This window comes from Mus musculus, chromosome 16 (genome assembly GCF_000001635.26).
Source record: "Mus musculus strain C57BL/6J chromosome 16, GRCm38.p6 C57BL/6J".
In the NCBI taxonomy this organism is placed as follows: Eukaryota; Metazoa; Chordata; class Mammalia; order Rodentia; family Muridae; genus Mus; species Mus musculus.
Genome location: NC_000082.6, coordinates 37,128,420 through 37,155,841, shown reverse-complemented (window position 1 = coordinate 37,155,841; position 27,422 = coordinate 37,128,420). Strand labels below are relative to the sequence as shown.

At 35.0% G+C, this 27,422-nt stretch overlaps 1 protein-coding gene across 13 annotated transcripts in view; it reads left to right on the top strand.

Moving 5' to 3' along the window:
• Nucleotides 1–27,422, top strand: part of Stxbp5l (syntaxin binding protein 5-like) — a 277,941-nt gene that overhangs the window by 229,174 nt on the left and 21,345 nt on the right. For 11 of the 13 annotated variants that reach the window (XM_006521886.4, XM_006521884.4, XM_017316899.2 and 8 more), the window contains 4 exons: nt 13,396–13,566; nt 15,759–15,998; nt 21,309–21,669; nt 25,878–26,043. In XM_006521886.4, coding sequence (XP_006521949.1) covers nt 13,396–13,566; nt 15,759–15,998; nt 21,309–21,669; nt 25,878–26,043 — 938 coding nt within the window. The remainder of the gene's footprint in view (nt 1–13,395; nt 13,567–15,758; nt 15,999–21,308; nt 21,670–25,877; nt 26,044–27,422) is intronic. The other 2 variants (NM_001114611.1, NM_001114613.1) reach the window with 1 other exon arrangement.

The window sequence follows — 27,422 nt, the reverse complement described above, 5'->3', positions numbered from 1 at the left end:
TTTTATGGTGAGAAAATTAAAGCACAAGAGTATTTCAATGGAAAAACGTTAAAATTTTTAGTTATTTCTATTTGGTTGGAAAACCTAAAGATTTTATTCCCCTCAGTGTTCATTCATCAAATGACAAAAGCCACATAAAATTTACATAATAATAACTATTGAAATGACATGATGGCGCAATGAGAAAGATACAGCTGAGTTATGAGGAAGATGATATGAGAGAGCAAAGGTGATATAAATAAGTAAAAGGAGTCTGATTAATCAGCTGGAAACAGCTCAGTTGACAGAGTGCTTGGGTAGCATGCCTAAAGCCCTGAGTTCAGTTCCCTGCACAGAACAGACTAGAGGTGGTGGGGCAGCACTCAGGAAATGCAGCAGGAGGAATGGGAAATGTAACATTGTCCTCAGCTGGTGAGGCCTGTATGAAGCAGGACTATATGAGAAACTATCTCAATAGAAATAAAAATGAAACCTAAGTTGATAGCTATAATTTAGTAAGTGGGGCTTGAGTCAACTGTGGGATGCTTTCTTTGGCATTTTAATTCCTTTATGTCAGATGTACAGAGGTATAATTAACATAGAATAAAGTTTAACTTGTAATATACAACTCTGCATTGTATTTCCTTTGTTTTATTTTTATTTTCAAAAAGCATGCCACAGAATATTAAAAATAACAATAAATTCCTGCTAATTTTTCCAGAGCCAAACATGACTAGGGTCATAAGAAATGAACTGAAGCTGGTGAGGTAGCTCAGTAGTCACAGTGGTTGGGCTCTTACCTAGCATGCATGAGGCCATGAGCTTCTTTAGAGATGGGGGAAGAAAGTGATTAAACGCTAATAATTGTTAAAACAATATTTCCTGAACCAGCCCAATTAACTATCATATGGTCTGTGCATGATATTCTGTAAATCAGTCAAGAATGTGCAATATGAACAGTGTGACATAGCAGATTTTTTTTATAGAGAATAAGTCATTATGGACCAAGTATGTGACATCACTCTTAAAAAGACATTGGGGTCTTAGAATGTACTAGCTTACCATATCAAAAACAAAAGTCAAAATTACATACTTATAAATACTTATAGTAAGAAAAAGATGCCCTTGTTTAAAAATGGATAACCAAACATTATAAAATTTTTAAAAAAATTATCAAGGAAAGAGCTAAAAACATTAACTTGAAAAATATAATTATAACCAATTTTAAGATCTAGAGATGTGACATCTATATCTAATGTATCTACCATATGTGGTGCTCATTTAGTCACTAAGAACTACATGGCTTGTCTTACATGGGAAACTGAAATGCACTACAGATAATGTTTCTCATGGAAGTTTTCTCTGGAAAAAGACCTGTGGGCCAGTCATTACTCAGGAAGGGTTTATAATACTGTTTCTCAAACTGTGATCTGACAGCATTTGGACTTCAATGTTGTTTATAAAACACCTTAAAATACAAATTTCTGTTAACCTAAGTCCCTTCCAGTATTTTGGCATCTGGTGTGTGGAATGTTACAAGTGTAACATTGTTTCAAACTCAGACCACTGATACATATTTTTATTAAGAGTTTATTCTTGAGAAGGAAGCCCTATAGCAGTTGTTGCAGCATATCAGAGAATTACCCAAACAGATGAAATGGAAAGAACAGAGTAGAGCAGAACTATGTGTGGGGGTGAGGGTATCAGCTTGAACAGCTCTGTGTGTTCTTTGAACCAGAATTCTTCAGTCCTCTTGTGTGCTAGTCTACCAGGCACTATGACAATTCTATTTCATCTTCTTTCTTTGACTAACACTATGCAATGAGTGTGGAATATATGCTTTAGCTTAATTAACAATAAAAAGGAGAAATTTAGAGGGCTGCATGAGTTTGGTCACCTTACATAAATTCCAGTTTACTCAAACCCAATGGACTCTGCTCTGGCATTGACCAGCTGTCTCGGTTTGTCCCTCTTGAGTAACTGACTCTTGCTCTCACATGCCAGATCTAAGTGCACTTGGGGAAAACCTCAGGCACTGAGTATCAATAAGCATTCCCAATATAACTTTTATATTATCTTCCTCTTACTCTCCAACACTTGAACATGCTTCCCTAATCTGCTCTGCCTGCATTAGGTAACCTAAGATATATCCCCAGCCCAATGTGAGATACCTTGACAGATAAATCGTCGTCAATTCACAGGGAAGCTGAAGAACAATATTGAATGCATAGTAACAGAGGCCTGTTAGTAGCATTGCTATTAGGGAAGTTCCTTCATCAATCAATCATCTAGTCACCCTTTTCCTCCCCAGGTACCACAATTGAGGGCAAGCTTTGTAAGAATGGCCCTAGGTTTCTGATAAGCAGTAAGTAGTCTACAGAGGGTCAGAAAGGTAGCTGGTAAACTGAGTAGGTGCTGAGAATTCAAACTCTAGAGTGTCTCTGAAAGCCAAAGTCATTTACCATGAATGCTATCATATCGGGGTGAGTGTACTATAAGAATGATGGGAGGGGCAACATTTGGGATGTAAATAAATAAAATAATTGAGGAATAAAAGAATGATATGGGGGGGGCGGGACTAGGGATGTGGTCAGTTAGCAGAGTGCTTGTCAATTATCCCAGAAGCCTTGTTCCTACCTCCAGGACCAAACAAACCAAGACATGTGATGTATGTGGATAATCCTAATGCTCAGGGGTAGAGACAAAAGAATCATAGTTCAAAGTCATCCTCAAGTGCTTCATGAGTTTAAAGCCAGTTTAAGCTATGTAAGGAAACCCTGCCTATAGGAAAAACAAGCAAAGCCAAACAAAACAAAAGAATGTAGGGAATGTGAATCTGGGTTGCTGCAGGTCTCCTAGGAGGCCTGTCCTTGTAAGAATTTTCCTGCTCTGTAAATCAGGACTTTTAAAGTCTGGCAAGGATTATAGGCCTTTAAAAAAATTGTTGTAATCTGGTTAAATATATACATATATATGTATACATATGTACACAAATATGTAAATATGTGCATGTATGAATATATTTATATTCACATAATACACATATAATCATGTATATGAAGAGAGGGGGTGATGTAGATATGTTAAAGATCCTATTTAAAATCAGAATAGAAATCCTCACCTCTTCAATTTGTCTGAATTATGATATAAACTCTTTTGAAGTACTATTATGTGGTCAATTTGAACGCGTTAATAATAAAGTAATAATAACAGAAATGAAAGCACTTCCCCTTGGTGCCAAGAGTAAACCTGGATTTGCATCCTCTCCTTCCTTTGCTCTTCCTGTGTTTCCATGCTCTTGTGTGTCTTATTAGTCTGAATGTGTCCCTCTCTGTCACCTCTGTGTGCCTGTGTAGGTTCCTCTGTTGTATCTGTGTCTGCTTGTATCTATCTATGTCTGTCTGTCTGTCTGTCTCTAACAAAAGGCTTTGCTTTCTTGTTTACTGAAACACACAGAAAGCATCACATGGCGAAGAAATGGGGATACTTCACAACTTCTTCTAAGAGAATGTTACAAAGGATTAAGTCACAGACTTCAACTGACCAAGATAAAAAACAATACTATAAACATAATGATTTATCAAACAATATCTTTATGTTGCTTTCATCACTTTTGGTGGATATTTATTTTATATAATAGCCTTCAGCCTATACTTGATGTTTTCAGCAAATGGTTATCATAAAATACATGCATTATTCTGGGTCTGGGGCATGGAAGAGCACATAACTTAAGATTTCAGCTGTACATTAACTTATATTGTGGAAGCTGATTACATGAGAAATCCAAGGCAAGTAAGATTGTTTGTTACATTGTTATCTTAATGGAAAGTTAACAAACAGGCTGAGTATACAATAGAGTAGTAATCTTAAATCTTATCTAACATTAAGGTATATAATTAAGTTTGGATGTGAGGTCTAGCAAAAGGTCCAGTCATTGCAGTGTAAGAGATATTTTTATAAACTGCATCACCCCAACATTATTATGTGATTTTTGTTGTGTTTTGATATAAAAAGCATCTTCTGTTTATGCTGGTAGTTGTTAATATCAAGTTATTAAAATCTGACTTTATTGCTTCTCAGTTTTTATAGACTGATGCACAAATGTCTTTGCCTGCTGCTTTTACTTTATCAGAGTTTATATTTGCTCTTATGTAATATAGATGTCATATTAAAGTCAGCAGTCTTTAGCAACTGAATTAAACCATAATATTAAGGTTTGTGTAACTTGTGAAATATGAATGGATCTTACATCTTTATATTGTTGAAATAAAAGAAAAGAAAGCTGGGCATGGTGGCGCACACCTTTAATCCCACACTTGGGAGGCAGAGCCAGGCTGATTTCTGAGTTCGAGGCCAACCTGGTCTAACAAAGTGAGTTCCAGGACAGCCAGGGCTACACAGAGAAACCTTGTCCCAAACAAACAAACAAAAAAACCAAACAAAAAGAAAGAGAGAGAGAGAGAGAGAGAAAAGAAAACTAGTATTTCGGAACAAAAGAAAAATATATTTAAAGGCCAAAAAGATGGCTTAGTAAGTAAAGATGACTGCTCTCACGCCTGATGACTTGAGAAACTTACACTATGCATAACAATGCTAAAAGTTAAACTGATCTGATCAACACTAACCGTTTTTAAATCAAAAGAATAAACTTCTATGATGAGTGATATAATCAATATACTGTCCCATAGTAAATTAAATTACATTAATATTAGTAACCAGGCAATTACATTTGCATAATATTTGAAAATTAGCTAAATTAGATATTTATACTCCAAGTTAACTCTAAAGGTTAGTGTTTTTACTTTTATCATTGTAGTGCATAATGTAAGTTTAAACATTCCTTGTGATAGCTACCTGTTCAATATATCTGAAATTAATTTTTGGTAATTTTCCATTAAGAAATTGCTTATCACGCCTGGTGTAATAATCTATGTAAATATTCTCTTAATTATTTACTTTAGAAACAAATGCTTTTTGTGTTTCTGTTTTAATAAGTAGTTTGCTACTGAATGGCAGCCAATATTGAGACAATACTTCTGTTCCCATAAATGTGTAGTAAGTGTAATTCTCAGAAGGCTGCTGCTGACTATACTGGGAAACGTACTGCCCTCCACACTCCTCTTTAATTTCACATGATTAACAACTGCCTTTTTCCTTTTTCTGTTTTTTCAGTCAAAGGATCAAGAAAGTTAAGTCTGCCAACAGATCTTAAGGCTGATCTTGGTACGGTAGGAAAAAGCCAACAACTTTAAGTTTTCTTACATTCATTTGGCTGGACATTTTTACCAACCAATCCATAAATGACATAAGCTTCCTAGATAGCCATGTTTAATAGCGTTCCACAAAAAAAAAAAAAAAAAAAAAAAAAAAAAAAAACCAAACGCCTTCCTGAAAAGTACCATGGAGTTCTGTTGGCAGCATTTGACATTTTGTTTGTTAGTACATTTTATAACGCATTACACACCAAGGTATGTGAAGTTTCTTGGTTTTTTTTTTTCCAGCACAAATATGTTTTAAAACATTTGTTACAGATAGACTTTATAGCTGCAGTTTTGTAAATGAACATTTTTCTGGATTTCTTTCCCCTGTTGTGTATGTTAGTCTTGTTTACAAGTAATACTATTTAACCAAAAAAGTCTGCTATAAGGTGGAGTTCTGGCTCTGTTTTTTGTTGTTGTTTTATTTTGTTTGTTTGTTTGTTTTTGAACATTATAGATAATTTCATTTGAGGTGCTTGGCTTTTTATAGTGGTCATAGGCTATACATTAAATCTCACAGTGAGATAGTCTTTCTCAGATAGACCTTGACACTTCTTTCAGCGCTTGTATCTGCTTATCCTAGTATGAGACTTTTGGTTAGGCATTTGAAGCTTCATTGTATAACCTATATTATATATTCCCTTAGTCCTGATGCAAAGCTTTGGCATGAAATCAGATGAAGGTCATGGTTAAATAGATACCTTTGGACCATTCAGGTGTAAAAAACTGTTCTATAATGTTTTTTTTTCTTCAGCTCTTTAAGATTGCTATTATTGTTCTCAATCCCAATAATTCCTTCTTCTGAAAGGAGAAACTAAGATCATTGCTGTGAACTAGTGAATGTAAAATCCATGACAATTTGATGCTCTGAAAGAATTCTGCAGTAAATCTATCTGGCCTTGAGTTTCTGTTTATTTGGCAGATTTTCAATTCTGTCTCTCTCAGTGGGGGAAACATGTCTGTTTAGATTATTTCATGTTGATTTAGCTTCAGTAGATCATATCATCCATTTCTTTAGGTCTTCCAGATTGGTGGAATACAGACTTTTAAAGGGTGCCCTTATGGTTCTCTGAATTTCCTCATCGTCTCCCTTTTCATCTCTCATTTTGTCATTTGGATTGGCTTTCTCTTTCTTTTGAATAACATGGCTAAAGGCTTGTCAATACTATGAATTTTTTCAAAGAACAAATACCTACACACACAACTATACTGCGTACACACTAAAGTTAATAAAAAAGAAATGAAAGGTAGAAAGAAGTGGAATTAGGTTAATTTCACTTTTCACAAGTTTTGTAATGTTGAAAATTAATTTTTCAACTACTCTAATTATATTTCCCTTTCTCCAAGAAGGACAAGATTGTTACTATTGGCAGTGGGGCATAATTCATTTGTGTTTTTTATTCAACTGTGGAAATGTCTTGTGGGTATTAATCCAATTCATTATTTGCTCCTCAGTTTGCATTGACATCTAGGTACTGTCTCATTGACAGTATGACTTATGACTTCAAAGGCAGAGAATTTCTAGATAGATTTCTTTCATTAATCTATCTATCTATCTATCTATCTATCTATCTATCTATCTATCTATCTATCTATTCACTCATTCATTTTACATCCAGATCACAGGCCCCCTTCATCCTCTTCTCCTATTCCAACGCTCAAAAACCACTCCCCTCACTCCCCCTCACCCTTTTCCTCAGCGAAGGGGGAGCCCACCCCTCCTGGGTACAAACCTGACCTGCCACATCAAATAACAGCAGGACCAAAGTGTAAAATGAAATTTCAGAGTCGTTTTGATTTGCATCTTCCTGATGACTAAGAATGATGAACATTTCTCCAAGTGCTTCTTGGCCATTAGAGATCCTCTGTTGAGAATTTTCTGTTTAGCTCTGTACCCCATTTTTTAATTGGGTTATTTGATTTGTTGGTATCTAATTTCTTGAGTTCTATAAGTATTTTGGATATTAGTCCTCTGTCAGATGTAGGTTTGGTGAAGTTCTTTCCCTACTCTGTAGGCTGCCATTTTGTCCCATTGATGAGGTCCTCTTTCTTAGAGAAACTTTTCAGTTTCATAAGGTCCCATTTATTAATTGTTTATCTTAGTATCTGAGCTATTGGTGTTCTGTTAAAAAAAATTGTCTCCTGTGCTAGTGTATTCAAGGCTATTTTCCACTTTCTCTTCTATCAGATTTAGTATATCTGGTTTTATGTTGAGGTATTTGATCCATATGGACTTGAGGTTTGTTCAGGGTGATAGATATGGATCTATTTGCATTCTTCTACATGCAGACTGCCAGTTAGAGCAGCAACTTTTGTTGAAGATGCTTTCTTTCTTTCTCTCTTCCTTCCTTCCTTCCTTCCTTCCTTCCTTCCTTCCTTCCTTCCTTCCTTCCTTCCTTCCTCCCTTCCTCCCTCCCTCCCTCCCTCCCTCCCTCCCTCCCTCTCTCTCTCTCTCTCTCTCTCTTTCTTTCTTTCTTTTTTCATTGTATGGTTTTGAATTCTTTGTCAAAAGTCAAGTGTCCATAGATTTGTGGGTTTATTTCAGGGTCTTTGATTCAATTCCATTAATCAACCTGTCGGATTCTGTACCAATATCATGCAGTTTTTATCACTGTTGCTTGAGTATAGCTTGAAGTCAGGAATGGTGACTCCTCCTGAAGTTCTTTTATTGTTCAGGATTGTTTTGGCTATCCTGACTTTTTGGTTTTCTATATGAAGTTGAGAATTGCTCTTTCAAGGTATGTTAAAAAAATCATGTTAGAATTTTGATATGGATTGCATTGGATCTGTAGATTCCTTTTTGTAAGATGGCCATTTGCACTATGTTAATCCTACCAAACCATTAACATGGGAGATCCTTCCATCTTCTGATATCTTTTTTACTTTCTTTCTTCAGGGACTTGAAGTTTTTGTCATACAGATATTTAACTTGCTTGGTTAGAGTTATTCCATGATATTTTATACTATTTGTGGCTATCGTGTAGGGTATTGTTTCTCTAACTTCTTTCTCAGACCATTTATCATTTGCATAATGGAGGGCTACTGATTTCATTAACTTTATAACCAGATACTTTGATAAAGCTGTTTAATAGCTGTAGGAGTGCTCTGGTACAGTTTATGGAGTTTCTTATGTATGCTATCATATCTTCTGTGAATAGATACCTTGACTTCTTGCTTTCCAATTTGTATCCCCTTGGTCTCCTTTAGTTGTCTTATTGCTCTGGACAGAACTTCAAGTACTATATTAAATAGAGAGGGGGCAGCCTTGTCTTGTCCTTGATTTTAATAGAATTGCTTAAAGTTTCTTTCCATTTAATTTGATATTGCCTAATGGCTTACTGTATATTGCTTTTATTATATTTAGTTATGTGACTTGAAGTCCTGATCTCTCCAAAACTTTTAACATTAAGAGGTATTGGATTTTTTTCCAAAGGCATTTTCAGCATCTAATGAGATGGCCATATGACTCTTTTGAGTTTTGTATATGTTGTTTATGTTTTGTTTTGAGTGGATTATGTTGATAGGATTTTTATGTATAGAACCATTCCTGCATCCCTGTGACGATCATGATGAATGATGTTTTTGATACATTCTTTGATTCTGTCTGTGAGAATTTTATTGAGTATTTTTTCATAAATTCCATGAAGGAAATTGATCTCAAGTCCTCTTTCTTTGTTGGGTCTTTGTATGGTTTAGGTTTCAGAATAACTGTGGCCTAATAGAGTGAACTAGGTAGTGTTACTTCTGTTTCTATTTTGTGGAATAGTTTGAGGTGTTTCTGTTGTTATGTCTCCCTTTTCATTTCTGGTTTTGTTAATTTGGATACTCTCTCTGGACCTTTTAATTAGTTTGGATAAGGGTTTGTCTAGCTTGTTGATTTTCTCAAAGAACCAATTCTTGATTTTGTTGATTTTTTTTGCATTATTCTCCCTGTTTCTAATTTACTGACTTCAGCCCTGGGTTTGACTATTTCCTGCCCTCTACTCCTTTCCTAGCTGTTTTGAGTTAGGACCTTTTTATATTTTGCATTTTCCTTGACCAATGTACCAATTTCTTCTATGGTATTTTCTACACCTGAGATTCTATTTTCCATTTCCTACATTCTGTTGGTGATGCTTGCATTTGTAGCTCCTGTTCTCTTTCCTATGTTTTCTATCTCCAGTTTTGCATCCATTTGTGTTTTCTTTATTGATTCTATTTCCATTTTTAGGTCTTGGACCATTTTATTCATCTGTTTGATTGTTTTCCTGTGTTTTTAAAGGGAATTATTTATATCCTCTTTAAAGGAAAATAGCAGCCTTTCCTAAATCACTGTTAGTTGCTCAGTCTACAAGTTTTGTCTGGTGATATGGTTGCCAGTTTGTTCAGTATTGGATTTCTGCATTGCAGATCTGGGACTAAAAAAGGAGGTATCCTCTTTCGCTAGGCTGTAGAACTTAAAGGTGGGAGGCAGGGAAGGGAATGCAAGAATTGATCATTTTTCTCTTTCATTTTCTTTTACCTTGATGGTTCAATTATACTATGGATTTTGGAGTTTTTTGGTTTTGTTTTATTTTTTATTTTTGTTTTGTTGTTGTTGTTGTTTTGCTTTTTCAGTAGTTCCCTTAAATTTTTCAATATACCTTTACTAATTTAAATTTTCTTTTAGCTAAGACCATACTTCTTTATAGTTGCTGCATCATAGAGTAGCTATCCCTTATATCATGGTCATTCACTTCACTTACCTAGATTCTGTTCTCAACATTTTAGACAAGTTAAAGTGGATATATAACTCCTATAAAATATCTTTTTTTCAAATATGTCACTGTGTCCTGGAAAAAGTCTGAAGCATCTTTAAAGAACACTTAATATCTTGAAAGACATATAATAATGTCTAGCACCTACTAAAACAGAACCTAGGAAGAAGAGAAAATTTTAATCAATAGAAACTGACATTGAAGTTACAAATAGGCTATGCTAGTGAACTGTTGGTTAAATATGCAGAGGTCAAAAAGAAACATAAAATTCAAAAAAACTTTTAGAGATAAAAAGTATTGTCTTTGAGATGCTAGATGCACTAAATGCGCTTAATAAAAATAATTAGCAGTGCATAAGAAAACATTAATAGACTAAAAAATGTACTGTTTAGAATGAAACTCTAGACCACCTAATATATATAACTGTAAGAATTCTAGAAAGTGAGAAAAAAACAGGGAAGGGGACAGAAATAATGCTTGAATAAATAATGCTAAACAGTTGACTAATATGATAAACAATAAAAATCCATAGTTCAAAAAATATAATGACCCCAAACCTAAGAAATATAAAGAAAAAATTATGAAATACATCATAATTGAAATTTTTAAAAAGCCAATTAGCCAGAGATGGGAAATGATATTTTAAGATGTCAAGTAGCCAAAACAGGAATGAAGCAGATTTTCCACAGAAAATGAAAGCTAGATGACAGTAGAAAAGTATGTTTAAGCTACTGAAAAGAAAAAGCCATTCTAAAATTATATATGCAATAGAAATATTGTTTAAAATGAAAATTAAATAAATGCTTTCCTGGATATACAAAAGCTAAAGCCATACAGGTGGCACATCTCTGTTGCATTCGGAACATTTGGATAGGAGAAGCAAAAATATGACAGCCTTGAAAGCAAGCTGAACTATATAGTGATACCCTATGTCAAAAGAGACATACTTACACACATACACATGTGAGTGCATACACACACACACACACACACACACACATACACACACACACACACACGAAAGAATCCAACTCCCCAAAATTCAAATCTCAGGGAAAAAAAGGGGAAAACACTACCCAGAGAAATCTCAATATACCCAGAAAGTACAGATGACTAAAAATAATAAATATTTGATAAGTTAAAGATAAATTTAATTTTTAAATCTCTTGGAGACAATTGATAACTGGGAAAATCTAAGCTATTCATCAAAGAATAGATAGATAGATAGATAGATAGATAGATAGATAGATAGATAGATAGATAAATAAGCAAGCAAAAAATGGCATATCTGGGCAATGGAATATTCCGTAGAACTGAAAATAAATGACTGTGTAATACATTTAACAAAGAATCCTAGACTAATTATGACGAGAGAAAGAAGCCAAGCAAAACCAAATATAAATTGATTCTAGATTAGCCTATACAGTAAAATAATATGACAGTGGATGACTTTGTCAATAGCTAGATTTCTTTCTCTTTGTATTTAGCACTGTCTTATTATTATAAATTTTCAGGTTGATTGAGCTATGACTAACCTTTTTCCTTTTTTATATCAATTCTTATCTCTCTTGAACATCTATCATGATATCTATATACTTGGTTAACACACACGCGCGCGCATGCACACACACATGTGCACCTCTCTCTCTCTCTCTCTCTCTCTCTCTCTCTCTCTCTCTCTCTGTGTGTGTGTGTGTGTGTGTGTGTGTGTGTGTGTGTGTGTGTGTGTGTGTGTGTGTTGATGGCCATGGTGTATAAGCCATAGGCCCCAAAGCAAGATACTATGTCCTTGGATAGGGCAGGTTTTTACTGACTGCTGTACTCAGGATGTGGAGTATTGTTGCAAATTATTCCTTAAATAGTTGCTATTTTCTAATTCTCATTAAGCTGTTAGTGTCAACTGTTGCTCTAAGTTAAGGAGGAATAGAACTCTTGAATTTCTCTTCCCAGTGTCTAACTCTTCATAAGATAACTTCTGCCTCTTCAGCTGAGATTTCTGATATTCTATTCAATATAAAAGTTGCTTGTTTCTAAAATGACTAATTTCAATGTACTTCATCAGCTTCTCAAACACTACTAAATATATTTTCAAAGGTATCATTCTTTCCCAAATATTTTAGCTAACTATGTAATCCACTTTAAGCATGTATATCAATTGAGAAAATCAGTTTAGAATATTGCCTGATGAGAAAATGTCTTTTTTTTTTCAGTTCTTCATTTTCCTCATGTATATCAGAATAATAATAAAGTATATTAAAGGATTACCTGAAAATCGAATGAGATTATATATTATGCATATACATAGCCTGCCTACCATTTAAATGTTAATAAACATTAACTCTCATTTTAAATATTAATAGGAAAAATCTAGTTTAATTCACATTAAAATGATGAGAAATAATTCCTGCCCTTGAGTAGGAATTAAATTAGGAAATAAACCACTTTAGGCTTTGAAACTGTTCAATACAGAAAGCCTATTATGGATTATCAGTTCCACATATTCAACATTGCCAATAGTCATTTCCATGTAGCTTGTTCTCAAGGATGACCAAAGCAGAATGATCCATAATGCATTCTTTATGTTGCAGAATTATGAGTGATACTTCAAATGCAATTTCTTGACTTTAAGCAAAATAAGAAAATACATTTTTGTGGATGAAACCCATAATGAATAACTTTCCTACCATTAAGGTCTACTCCTAGCCTGAAAATTTTAAAGTAATACCCGAACATTCACTAACATTCATGAACAATTTATACATGAATAATTTTTATACTCAGAAACAAGAGTGATGATAACAAATTTTATGCTGTGTCTATTGCAGCCCTCTGTGTAGGACATATACTCCATAGATTTCATAAATTACATTATATACTGCATGAAGTATATAATAATAATAGTGGAAACCAAAGTGTGAAGACTTTAGAAGGCAGAACCAATTAGTGTCAAAATTGAAATTACACATAGGGAGCGTGGCTTCAAGCTGGCATCTTTAAGTACCATTCTCAGGTGCACAGTATGATGCTGTCATTCTCTACCTCAAATTCTAAGTAAAGAAAGTCCTTCCAAAACTTACATGAATTGATTCTGTTCAAATAATGCAACAAAAAGTACAGTATTAAAGCATATTTCATATTGCCATCCAACAATACATTAAATAAATAGTAGGGAAGTATATGACATTTCAAGAAATGTTAATTAGATAAATTATGAAAATATGTCCTATACATAATAAGTATCTTGATTTTTTTATAATCTGGAATTGTAACTAAATCTTAAAATAACAAAAAAAAATAGTCATATTCAAATGAATTGGAAGAAGAGGAATTCCTGTTCCTCCATTTCTTAACCTATGCCTTTGGATTTCCTCATCTGAAGACTTGATTATGATATTTATTCTGCCTTCTTCCTCTTGGTACAGACCATGTAAATGGACACTGCACAAGTCCAACCTCTCAGAGTTGCAGTTCTGGAAAACGTCTTTCCAGTGCTGACGTTTCAAAAGTAAATCGCTGGGGTCCTGGAAGACCACCATTTAGAAAGGCACAGTCAGCTGCTTGCATGGAGATTTCTTTACCAGTTACAACTGAAGGTAGGATAAACATATCAATTTCTGTGAGTACAGTTTAAAATTTGATAAAATTTCGTTTATCATGGTAACAGGTGCTGGGAGACAAAGAAATGGAAGTTACATTTAAAAGATGATTTAAAAACAAAAACAAAAACAAAACTACTTGACATTGAAAAATTAAGATCCTGTTTGACTGTGGCCATAACTTCAATTCTATTACTTACTCACTTCCTTCCTTATCTCTAAAAATAAAATGATCCCACTGTAGGTAGCCATGCAAGGAGATAATCTGTAACTGCAACCTTAATTTCCTCTACTGTCAAATGAATCTAACCATGTTTAAAAGAACACATTATTAAATTCTAAAATTTAGAATCATAGCCGGGCCTGGTGGCACAGACCTGTAATCCCAGCTGCTGGGGAGGCTGAGGCAGGAGGATTGCAACTTCAAGACCTGCCTGGGTTAGGAAGGGAACTCAAGGCCAGTCTGGACCATTTAACAAGACCCTGTCTCAAAGCATAAAGTTCAAAAGGTCTGGGGATATAATTCAGAGACTGAGCAGCTGCCTAGTCTGCATGAAGTCTAGGATATATCCCCAGTACCACAGAAATAAATAAATAATAAATAAGAACTAAATAAAGTTGATAATGTTTGTAAAACTTTTAAGGACGTATTGTTTCCTTATTTATAGAATAAGTATGAGGATGAGTGCAATATAAGAGGAAAAAGTAAAAATTTTGTTTAGAGAAGGAAAACAACCAGAATCTTGTAGTTTTGCTTTTATTCTTTTGGTAATAAAGATTTTAGGAGCAGAGTTGGGAGAAAAGGTTGAAAGATGATTTGGCTATAGTAACTCTATACTATCCTTTACAATTTCAAAAAATAATCAATTGTTGTTCTTCAAAAATATTTATAATAAATTCATTACTCAGATTTTGTTTAATGTTATGCCATACTGAATCTGCTCCTGGAGACATGGGGAGTCACAATATTGTCTTTCTAACATGTGTTTGTGAATATTGGTGTTGAGTGGTGGTAAATGTTACAATAAAAACACCATGTGAGGGGTAAGAATGAGCACAGTCATTGAAATGGGTACTGCAAAACTTGAACTATGGATATTTCTGCCTCTAGTTTATGCTGGGAAACAGTTTAACAATAATTCTGACTTTAAGTTTGTAAAGTATATAAATGATAACCCAACTTCTGTCTCATCTCTAAATTTTATGATGAGCTATTTTTTATAAATCTGGTAAGAGATAGAAATGGGAAATTAGGAATATTGAATTCTATTTCTTCTAAATATATTTTTTAAGAATTTGTATTTTTTCTTGTTGTATAAGAATTATCAAGACACAGATTTCATATCTATCAAGAGGGAAAGGTGAGTAAAGATTGGAGAAAGAAAAATAGGAGCTTTTACACTAGAGCAATTAGTCAACAGCCAACTGTATTACTGTTGAACAGATGGGGGAATTTGTGCTTGTTGGAGGGTACACATGGGCAGGTGTTGATAGAGCAAGAGCATCCAAAACCATACTGTTGTTTCTTTTCTAAGTGAGCTGAAGCTTTCTCAGAAAAGCCAGTCTTAATGGGTGCCACACTCTTTATTCCATCCTTGGCAAAGTTAGAACTAGATTTGGATTGTTGGTAGGCAGCTCGAAACAAGTTCATATAAATCACATTTACATTTTTTATTGCTCACGTCAAAAGTCCATTTTTATAGCTTTAATTGCTTAAGATATACAATATGTTTATCGCAGAACATTTTTGATCCAGATTGGTCCTTTCATGTTGGTTACCATGATACTGTTGTTAAGTATGGATTGCCAACGAATCATTAATATGGCTTCTATGATCAAAATATGGGAAGGAAAAACAATGAAATGATGCACAAAATTTTTGTATCTTGACTATTTAGATTTAAGAGTTTTTTTCCAGATTAAAGAATTTTAAGTGATCTTTCAGAAAACGTACAAAAGAAAAATGGTGTGTTAGAACTCAGGAGACTGAAGGTTTAGTTTTAACTCTGCCTGAGTTTATGATAACACAAACAGACTTGAGACTTTGAGCCAGTAACCTGAATAAGATGTCCTTCATGTCAATAAAAAAAGAATAATTTTTTCTCTCATAATTATGGTTTACAGGTATTAAGTTTGGCTGGTTGTGTAGATTCACTAATGCTTGATTTTTGCTCTTTAAATGCTCATAGAAACCCGAGAGAATTCCTATAATCGCTCCAGGAGCTCTAGCATCTCCAGTATTGACAAAGATTCTAAAGAAGCAATTACAGCTTTATACTTCATGGAATCCTTTGCACGGAAAAATGACTCTACCGTTTCCCCTTGTCTGTTTGTTGGAACTAGTCTGGGAATGGTAGTACTCATCTCCCTAAATCTACCATCATCAGATGAACAAAGGTTTACAGAGCCGGTGGTGGTATTGCCAAGTGGTAAGAGTTCTTGTTCAGTCATTCCCATGTTGCTACTTACTCAACTTTAGATATTAAGTACTACCAATATGCATTGCTTTCAGACAACGGCGAGGAGTATTTGCCTCCTACGTAATGTGAACTACTGAGAATTTCAGAACTCAAATACCCTTTCAACACTCACTATACTGTCATTTACCAGACCTTCTGGGTAAGAGTACAGTGGTTTCTATGATGGGAAACCAGAGAAGCCAGGCTAAAAATTACCATTGAAAATAAGCTCCTTTAAAGCGCTGAGATAAATGTTAATGCACAAGAAAGTCCAATTCATTTGTACAAATTGAAGCATATTTCCAAAGTTCTATACCAGGCTAGAATGTGAGTATTTTTACATCCTTCTTGAAGAAATCAGAATAAAGTAGAAGCTATCTGACCTAGGGTGGATATCTAAAGTTTCCATTTCCTTTTCATGGTAGACACTCAAGAACTTAATTATGTCACACATTCTATTCTACCTGGATTATCTTCTCAATTTTTATTTCACTTGACATCCCTTTGAATATGTTTAATAGGGTCTAATCATTATTACTCTGTTTTTTTCTACATATAATAAATGTTTTAGGTATTTTTAAGTTAAAAACCAATTTCATCAACATATAGTAGTTAAGAGATTTTATGTTCGAGCAGTACATTTAGCATAAGAGGTTAGAGACAGTTGTGGTTTTGTAGTAACTTGTTTTACATATGTAAAAATAGATGACAGGCAGAATTGTCAGCTCTATGAGTGTGGCAAATTCAGGAAAACACTTGACTCTACTAAGAACAAACACTATTTTAAGCTGATACTACACAGTAAAAAATATTTTTTTGCTGCATTACTAATTTTAAGGAAATATGTATTTTTTTATTCTGCTTAAGTTAGAGCCAGATCAGTGAAATCAAAATAAAGTATTAAGTATCAATTTAAAAATCATTCCCTGGACTAGCATTCTGCCTCTCAATTTAGAGATTTCTGCGAGTCTTAAACAATAAAATAATGGCAAAGTAAAAATAAACATAGATATGACTTTTGCCATCTAGTTTGCAAGATTTTCCCTTATCTAGTGCATATGATCCAGTAAGAAATCTGTCTTCTATAATTTTTTAAGGTGGTATCCTACTGTTTGGAATTTTAATTATCTATAATGTGCCAACATCAGTTGTTTGGTTATATTAAATATAGATTATTAATACAAGATGTGACTGATAGGAGAAATGACACAAGAGATATATGGGTACTATATACGATTTGCACAATTTTCTGTAAACATGGTACTGTGCTTTAAAATTCATTAATTAAAAAGTAGAAAGCTATGGTGCTAGGTTCATTTTTGTTTTATAACTAACCATTGAAAGAAGAAAAAAAAAAAAAGAATAACCAGAAGCCATATTTATAGAGTAAAAAGAGCAAGGGAAGTAGAATTCCATATTAAAAAACACAAAAAACAAAAAACAAAACAAAACAAAACAAAAAAACAGGTAACAAAAAGCCCCAAGTGAGAGTAGAGTCTCTACTTTTCATCTTCACAGCTCACTGATTGGCTGTGATTATTGTTCTGGTCCCCATCTCTTTGCCGTATACATTTCTCACTGACCCCACTCAATTAATGGAAGCCCCCATGATATTGTCCCTGGCCTTATTATCTATAATACAGTACTACACAGCACATCTCTAGAATTTACCTTATATAATTAAAATGTTATATTAGTTTATTAGCAATTCCTCACCATCCTTCCTGACTTCCATGGACACCATCGATTTATTCTTAGTATGTATGAGTTTAACTGCTATACATGCTTCAGGTTAGTAAATGCATAGAATATTTGTCCTTGGTGACTGGATTACTTCACGAAAAGCAATAGCCACAATGTCCTTCCACATCTGAATGTTAGAGAACTACCTTCTTCTAAGGTTAAACAACATTACATTGCATCTACACATCTCATTTTTGTCCATTCGTCAGCTGGAGACTCAAGTTGTGAACAGTGTCGCAGAGAAGCATGTATGTCTTCACAGTCCTGGGACGCAACCCCAGAGCTGGAATGCTTGATTATATGTCAGTCCCCATTTTTAATTTTTTTGGAAAAATCTCCACATCCTTTTCCATGTCTGTTTACCACTTTAATTGGCAGTAAAACTTGAGAGGATGAACCCTACAAATGAGGTAGACTAAAATCTCATGCAAAAGCCAACTTCATTCACAGCATCAGACAATTTATACCCTTAGGGCCAAGAAAAATCACCTGAATTCAAGCTGTGTATAATCACAAGGTCTAGCTGCATGTGGCGAAACATGTTTTTCTGTAGAAGCATATAAACAACGAACAATAGCCAGTTGTAATGAATTATCTGAAGTAAACTCACCAGGGAGGGGGGCACAAAAGCACATTCCAAGAGCAATTCATGTTTTGATTAAACTGAGATCATGAGACTCTTATTTTCTTAGAGTTTTCTCACAAGCACTCAAAATTATCCTCACAGAACTCCGTTCCTGGGCCATATTCTGACACATGTCCATTGCACTATTATTCTGCATGTGTGGTTATACAAACAACGTGTGCTTTAGTTTCTCCTCATCATGCCATCACTAGCTTTTGATGTTTTAAAAATAGCCTAACAGATATGTAAGGTTGTACCTCATCCTGGTTGTTATGACCCTGGTGTTCCAACACACTGGATAACCTAAAGGAAATGAGTACAACACTGAAATCATACAGTGTACCTAAACAATCCCAGAACTAGTAAGGAGGTTGATCAGTAACTGAAAAAGATACCACTGAGAATAAAATCCCCCCTTCCTTTCTTTAAAGAATGTTTTCACACAGATTATCTTGTTTGTCCTAGCAACAAACACTTACCACTAATATGGAAATTTTAAATGTGTTTAATCATTGAGTTGGAGAATTGGAAAATACCTAGAGATTCTCTTCCATGCTGTCTCTCTTGTTTGTATCAGAATCATTTAAATGTATTGTTGCAGTAAGTATCCCCACCCTCTCTGACTCAGTAGGTCTATAGTAGTCTGAGGATTTGCACTTTTAGCAAGTCCCTGTGTGATGCTAGTCTAACAAATGGGCCATTTCTTGTCCCATATTGATATATGGGACAATGATTACAGTATTGATATATTGTAATTTTCTTATTAATAATTAATAAAATGAAGCCCAGAGAAGACAAACAACATGCTTCAAGAAAACTAGAGAGAATTAGATTTGAAGCTAAGTTTCTTGAATCCCAATTCACTTTACTTTGGAATTGATCACATTGTGTTTGTTACTTAGTTCTAACATCTTATTGTGCCTAATTCCTGAGTAGAAACTACCAGTTCTACCCAATCTCCCAGTCCTGATTCAGTGAACTGACCTGCCTAGATCCTGTCTTAAAAGTCCACAAAGATTTAGGAATCTGCCCTAATGAAATTAATCAGCAAACTAAAGATTAGTCAACCTATCATAAAATTATGTTATTTAGATTGCATGGAATCAAAGACCAAAGGATAGTACCAGAAACTTTGAAAGCACTTTTTCAAAGAAATAAGGGTAACATTTCAAGATCAAGGGACAGGCAGTGATTCTCCAAATAGGACCCCAAATAATCAATGATAATGGGAAAATTGACAAATTGCATTGCATCAAATTTAAGGGGCTTTGCACAGAAAAATAAAGAATAAAAAATAAAGAGAGAGAGTAGAGATAGAAAAATCATTACTAGCTTTTCATTCAACAAAGATTCAATATCCAAAATATACAAAAACCTAAAAGGAGAATGCCAAAAGTAAATAACCCAATAGATATATGGATTAACAAGTAGAACTTGTTATTAGCATGTGCTAATTATACAAAATAGCATATAATTACATATAGGTAGTTATCTGCCATGGGCATTCAATCTTGAAAAATACAGGTAAGTAACCTTTTTCTGAATTAAGATACATAAACTTGCCTCAGGGTTGATGGTAGTTATTGTAAAAGGACAAAACCTTTAAATTATTTTATTTGAACCCCTAAATAATAGTTCTACAAAATCTGATAATAACCTGAGTTATTTTTTAAGTTCTTGTTTTTCATACAACTACAATTGACATCATATCAGGCATGTTCATATCTTTAATCCCAGCACTCAGAGGCAGAGGTAAGTAGATCTTGAGTTCTAGGCCAGCCTGGTCTACAGAGTGAGTTCCAGGATAGCCAGGACTACACAAGAAAACCCTTTGTGTTGAAAAACCAAAATAAGTAAATAAAATTACCATCACTTTTTGACCTTTTAGCTAAAATCAAAGATCAAGTATAAAATTGTCAAAATAGAGTAACTCTGAATGTTGAAATTATGTAATATTTATTGAGGCTTTAATTTCAGAAAAAATTAAAAGGCATTTTCTATCAAATGAGCATTAGAAAACAAAGTAGGATTGGGTAGTATGTATGTAATATATATACATACATAAATACATATATAAACAATATGCATTCTATATATGTAAATATAATATATACTATATATTATAAGTATATATAATATGTAGTAATATGTAATACATATATAATAATATATGTATTTTATATATAATCTATTATATATTTGAGCTTACTTTAAAAAATGAAAGTTACATGCATATTTTAAATTTGCTTTTTAAAATTTTAATGAAACTATATAGGATAATGAAAAAAATTACATGTCTGTGTTTCCAGGGCTGACCACTCTATATCAAACAACCAATAAGGGGGCTCATCCCTGGAAGGAGTGGATTTTCCTTCTCCCAATAGTCATTAGCTGCCTATGGTTCTTGGACTAGGAGTAGGGAAGATGTGGGAGGCAAGGGAGAGGGGAACTGATGTGATTCTGTTCAAATAAAAACATATTAAGCAAAAAAAACATATTAAGCAAGAAACAATAATAATAGATGTTTTGAATTTTTTAAAAAGTATCTTGGAATTTAAATCAGAAAAGCCGAGTTCTAGTCCAGGTTAACATTAGCTATGATTGGGGCTCTAGTCCAGGTTGTATGGCTTATCCCAAGTGTCACCATCCTTCTAGACCTGTTTTCTCATTAATATAATGAACACGTTTTGCCAACTGATATGTTAGGTTTCTTTTAGACCTAAAATTTTATTAATCTAAGTTATTACAACAGGTTAACTCACAAAACATACTGATTTTTATATACTGTTACAATATTACAAAATTATGCATATAAATTATCTTAATGTAAAACATTTATTGCCCATCAATGCATAATAAATAGCTGCTTTCGACAGGACTTCACACACGAGTGATGTGAACTGTTTTTACAGGTACATTCCTCTCACTGAAAGGAGCAGTGCTAACATTTTCCTGCATGGACAGAACTGGCAGTTTAATGCAGCCTCCATACGAAGTATGGAGAGATCCAAACAACACAGATGAAAATGAAAAAACCTGGAAAAGGAAATTGGTCATGAACTACTCGTCTTCATCCCAAGAGATGGGAGACCATCAGTATACGATAATCTGCTCAGAAAAACAAGCCAAAGTCTTCTCACTGCCTTCCCAGACCTGCCTTTATGTTCACAACATCACCGAGACGTCGTTCATATTGCAAGCAGATGTGGTGGTCATGTGCAACAGTGCCTGCCTGGCCTGCTTTTGTGCAAATGGGCATATCATGATAATGAGGTACATGGTATATTTATTGCTAACGGATAATCACAACAATGCTAGCAAGGTCAAATGGTGAAAAAGTATATTCATACTGTTGTAACCTGATATGGTGTTTCACTATGTTTGTGAATGTTCTAATGCTCCATTGTTCAACAATATGCTTTGTGGTGGGGGTGTGAATAGGGCTGGGTTTGATTTAGTTTACTAGAAAAAAAAGAGGTTGACATTTATATTAATATAATATTCATATGAATATTAATAAATCACATATATTATTGGCATTGAAGAATCCAAGGAAAGAATTATTCTTAATCATTCATACATTAACTTCACAAGCAATTATTGGGAATATGTTAGGCACTGGATACTGAAGCCATATGGAAATGAAATTATCTGCTACTTTCACTATTATGTGAGAATTTTACACACAGAATGCCACTTGATTCTCATAGCTTTTCACAGACATAGACAAGTATTATTTTCATCTCCCATTTAACATGTTAGAAATTACAGTAAAATAATTTATCTGAAGGTGTAAAGCACAGGAAAGGTGAGGTCAGCGTTCAACAGTACTCTGACAACCATCAGACATTTAAAATAAGGAGTAAGCAGAGGGGCTTCATTCTACTCAGTGAGATTATATGAAACGTGTGAAACATATCTAATGAGTTTATGAATTTAGCAATGCCATGGTAGGCACTGGATGAAAAAACTACAAGAAAATAAAACCTATCCTATTGATAACTATCATGTTTGTCAATACCTTGCCTTGTTCCAAAATCATTTTACAGTAAAATATTATATAGGCATGAAAAGGAGTTAACAATTAGTAACATGCAATAATAAACAAATCCCGTAGCTCTTGTCTCTAGCTGCATATGTATCACAAGATGGCCTAGTTGGCCATCACTGGAAAGAGCTGCCCATTGGACATGCAAACTTTATATGCCCCAGTTCAGGGGAATGCCAGGGCCAAAAGTGGGAGTGTGTGGGTAGGGGACGGGGGGGGGAGGGTATGGGGGACTTTTGGGATAGCATTGGAAATGTAAATGAGGAAAATACCTAATAAAAATATTTTTAAAAAAAACAGAAAATGAAGATGCAAGTAGAGGAAATGCAAATCTCTTTTGACAAATTAAGTCCCCCAAAGTTTCAAAGCATTGACTCATTAAGTGGATAAGAGAAAAAAATTACCTTGGGGAGGAATATTGGCATAAATGGGTGAGGACCTTGAGTGAGGAGCTAGGTATAAAGTTTATGTGAAATGGGGTTTTAAGTAGGTAGTTAGCCTTCTGTGGGTGTGCACTAGGAAATACTCTAGGAGACAGGGTTTGGGATGGGCTCTTGATCTGCAAAGCAAGTCAGGGAGGAAGCAGGCCTGGAGGAGAGGGAAATCTGCTGTGTGCAGAGCTGATTTATTATACAAGGTAGAGGAGATCACTAAGTCTCAGGATCTGATCTGGGGAATTTGTATTACAGTAATGCTACTAGCAGGTAAGAAAGTGGGGAATTTAGCAGGTCATGGTGGCGCATGCCTTTAATCCCAGCACTCAGGAGGCAGAGGCAGGCAAATTTCTGAGTTCAAGGCCAGCCTTTGTCTACAAACTGAGTTCCAGGGATAGCCAGGGCTAGAAAGGAAGAAAGAAAGAGAGAGAGAAAGAGAGAGAGAGAGAGAGAGAGGGAGGGAGGGAGGGAGGGAGGGAGGGAGGGAGGGAGGGAGGGAGGGAGGGAAGAGAGGTGGGGGAATTTGAGAAGATGTGAATAAGGAGTTTGAGAATGGATTAAAAATAAGTTTGACACTTGAGGCACTCCTAAGCTGTCCAGCATATGGCTTAACAATTTAAAGTCTGCTTTCTTGGAAAAACATGGGCTTGAGTGTTATCTAGGAAAACTGAGAACAGCAAAGATCATCAATGGATCTTATAAAAAGAAATGAACAATAGACTGTGCTGAGGATAGATAGGGGCCAGTCTCTGCATTTATGCACTGGAGGAAAGAGAGCCCAAAGGAGGGGGTTGAGATGTCATCAGAGAGATAAAACAAGGACCAGGACAGCAACCTGCTATTATAAAGACAAGAAAGCACCACAACAAAAGAGGTAGTCAAGATGTAGCAAACACTACAAAAAGGCCAAAGCACTGGGTCCCAGGAGCAAAACTATAAAGTGGTCATTACTGGAGCATGCCTAGAATCCCAGCAGTGAAGGCAGAAGTTTCCAAAGGTGCAGATAATCCTCTGCTACATAGTAAGTTGGAGGGCAGCCTAGGCTGCATGAGACCCTTTAAGAAAGCAAGTGTTAGCATAGTGAAGGGGAAGCTAACTTTGGGGAGGGCAAGAGAGGAAAAAGTAGAGCAGATATGAGGTTGGCAAAAGATAACAAAATCATCCCTCGTCTGATTTTGTACAGCCTGCAAGCCAAGAATTAAATGGTTGAAAATGTCAGATAATATGGTTGGTGGGAATTGGATGAATTCAAATGTTTAAAAATAAAGGTGTTTATAGCACAGCCATATCCACCAATTATTTGTTGACTATGGCCACCTTTACACTACAAAACAGAACCGAACACTTGCAAAGGAGATGCTATAGGCTCCAGAGCTTACAACGTTTACTGTCTGATGCTACAAGTTATTCTTTCAGGAAAATGTGTGGTAAATAGAAAGAGAAGTAGTAAGGCCCTGAAGAGTGAAACCAGACTTTCATGATGCTTTATTTCATTATTTCTAATTGAGAAGACATGAGCAGATCTATAAAGAATTAGTGAAGGAGAAACTTTGGGGGAAAAAAGCAATCATAGCAGGCTTATTCTTAAATATTTCTGATTCGTTCTCCATCAGATTATCCCTTTCTCAGACTATTTTGAAAGATTTTCCGTGAAGATCAGTCCATCTGTCTGTAAATGATTGCGCCTCTAGACATGCTTCGATGGTGGGGACTTTATTTATGAGGGGACTCGGTGATGCACTTGCTTCTCTCAGATCATTTGTCATTAAAAATATTATCAAACCAGTATTATAGTTTTCATATTTCAGATCATTTTCTAAATTTTTATTTTTACTTTTAATTGTGTGTAGATGTGGGTTGTACACATGTGTTCAGGTGCTCTTGGAGGCCAGAAGTGGTTATCAGATTCCCTGGAGCTGAAGTTACAGGCAGTTGTCCTCTGTTTGGGGTGGGTACTAGCATTCAAACTTGGAGCCTCTGGAAGAGCAACAAGCTCTCTTAACCTCCGAGCTATCTCTCCAGCTCCACATTTAGGATAATTTAGGGTAGTCTTTGAAATCCAACATGCAATTTGTGCTTTCAACACACCACAGTTCTGACTATCCAAGGATCAATTGCTCAGTAGTCATGTGACTAGTTGATGGCTAAAATACCAGGCAGTATGCTGCTGGAACATCAATACGCACTTATTCCGAGAAGGTAGATTTCCGTCCCCATATCATAGAGTAAATTTGGGGATGCAAACAATATAGTTATAAAATATTTTTAAAAAGAAAAGTGGTGCCTCTGTGTACTATCTCTGTATCGCAGGGTGAATTAAAAATAGTTAGCACGAAGACTTAGAGTAGTTTCTAAGTATGAGGGTTAAGCCAAAGGAGTTACCTCTGCCTTCCATGTTCAAGAAACATAAACAGTGGAATTGTTTTTCACTAGAGGTTTGGAAAAATTGTCTCTAACTACAGTATCTGAAGTACATCCCTAGCACAAACTTAACATTATAGCTTCAGGGTTAGGATAGAAATGTACTAGAGATGTAGTCTTTCTTATGCATAAATGCTAATTTGTTACTTAAGCCCATTCCCTTAAGCTAGGGCCTGTTTACTTACTAGTCATGTTATATACAGACAGGAAGAGACAAGAAGATCACATCCCCTGTGAAGAGGGACTGAGAATGGGGAACAAGGCACAATGTGCCCAGGCACACTAGAAGAACCCCACACATGTCTCTGTCGGTGCATAAGCCTAAGAGTTGTCTTAGAGACAGACTATAGGCCTCTATATTAATCATTAAGGGTATGTGCTAAGCATATATGTGGGCAAAAATAGAATTGTGTTCATGTTTGTACAGTACATGTGACTACATAATGAAGTATTTATTACTTATCTTTGAACATACTATAAAAAAACCTTAAAATAATGACTTAAAAATATTTTATTAAATAAAACGGTTTTATCAACAAAAATATGAAATACAGATTTACTGTCTTTTTTCTATTCAGCTTACCTAGTCTTCGCCCAATGTTGGATGTTAATTATTTGCCACTGACAGACATGAGAATAGCACGGACATTTTGTTTTACTAATGAAGGACAGGCATTATACCTCGTCTCTCCCACTGAAATTCAACGGTTAACATATAGCCAAGAAATGTGTGATAATATTCAGGTAGGTAAACTTCCTTGATAGAAATAAGTAGACGTGATTGTTAATAGAGAAAAAGGATAGAGACATCTATAAGCCACAGTATCATTGAACCAGACAATAAATATATTCTTCTTAGAAGATGTTTTAAATATATATTCTTCAATGTAGTCCTATAAATTCCTATTGTGCTCCTAGGCATACATGGAAGTAGTAGGAGAAACTGATTATAATGGTCATTTATAGTACTATAGGGATTGAAAGTGTTTATTCTATTGTAGGGAGTTTTATTTTAATCATACTGGCATAAGTTTCTTATATAGAGAGATAGGCTTTATAATGACATTTTATGCAAGTACATTATATACTTTGATGATATGCTCTCTTGGATGTATTTTTTTTCTCCCCTCCCTCTCTTCCTATTATTTGGTTTCTCCAGAGAATCTAGGTTTTATTTCATGTTTTATATACATGGTGTGTGTGTGTGTGAATACTTTTATGTATTTACATAAAATCTAGAGCCCACAAATGAGAGAGGACATATAATACCTGTTGTTCTGAATCTGATTTGTTTAACATAGTAATCTCCAGCTGCATCCATTTTCCTGAAAACCACAGAATTCTGTTCTTTTTTAATTTTTAATTTTATGTGTATAGGTGTGCTGCCTATGTGTATGTCTGTATATGTATATTGCTGGTACCCTACAATACAGAAGACATGTCAAACCATCTAGAGATACAGATAGATGGGTGGGAAGAGAGAGAGAGAGAGAGAGAGAGAGAGAGAGAGAGAGAGAGAACTGTTATACACAGCTTTGAGGTGCTAGGAATTAAATGCAGGTCCTATGAGAGAGTACCTAGTATTCTTAACTGTTGATCTATCTCCCAAGCCCGCATAATTTCATTCTTTATGACAGAATAAAATTCAACTGTGTAATCATACCACATTTTCTTCATTCATTGTTCAGTATTTGTTCTATAACTTCCTATAACTTGCCTGTTATAAATGGTGCTACCAAAGAGAAAGGGAGAGAGGAGGGAGAGATGGGGGGGGGGGGGAGAAGAGGGGTTTGTATCATTGTGGTATGTTAACTAAAAGTCTTTGGGTATATGTTGTGTCCGGCCAGCAGACCACAACCTGGGTTCTAGCCTGGAAAGGCATTTTGGAAACCTGGAAGAGAAGAGGGGCTAGGTGGCGAGAGAAAGAAATGTAGCCAAGACAGTTATTCTGATCAAAGCTCAAATTTTACTGTTGCGACACTCAGTTATGAAGGAAGGGGGGGGGGGGACCCGATTCCCGCCGAATAATCTCTGGTCCAGTAGAAAGGTGCACATGTGTGGCTCCGCAGGTTCCAGCAGTGGGCGTGGCAGAACGAATGAGCAGGAAGCTCCACCCCTGAGCA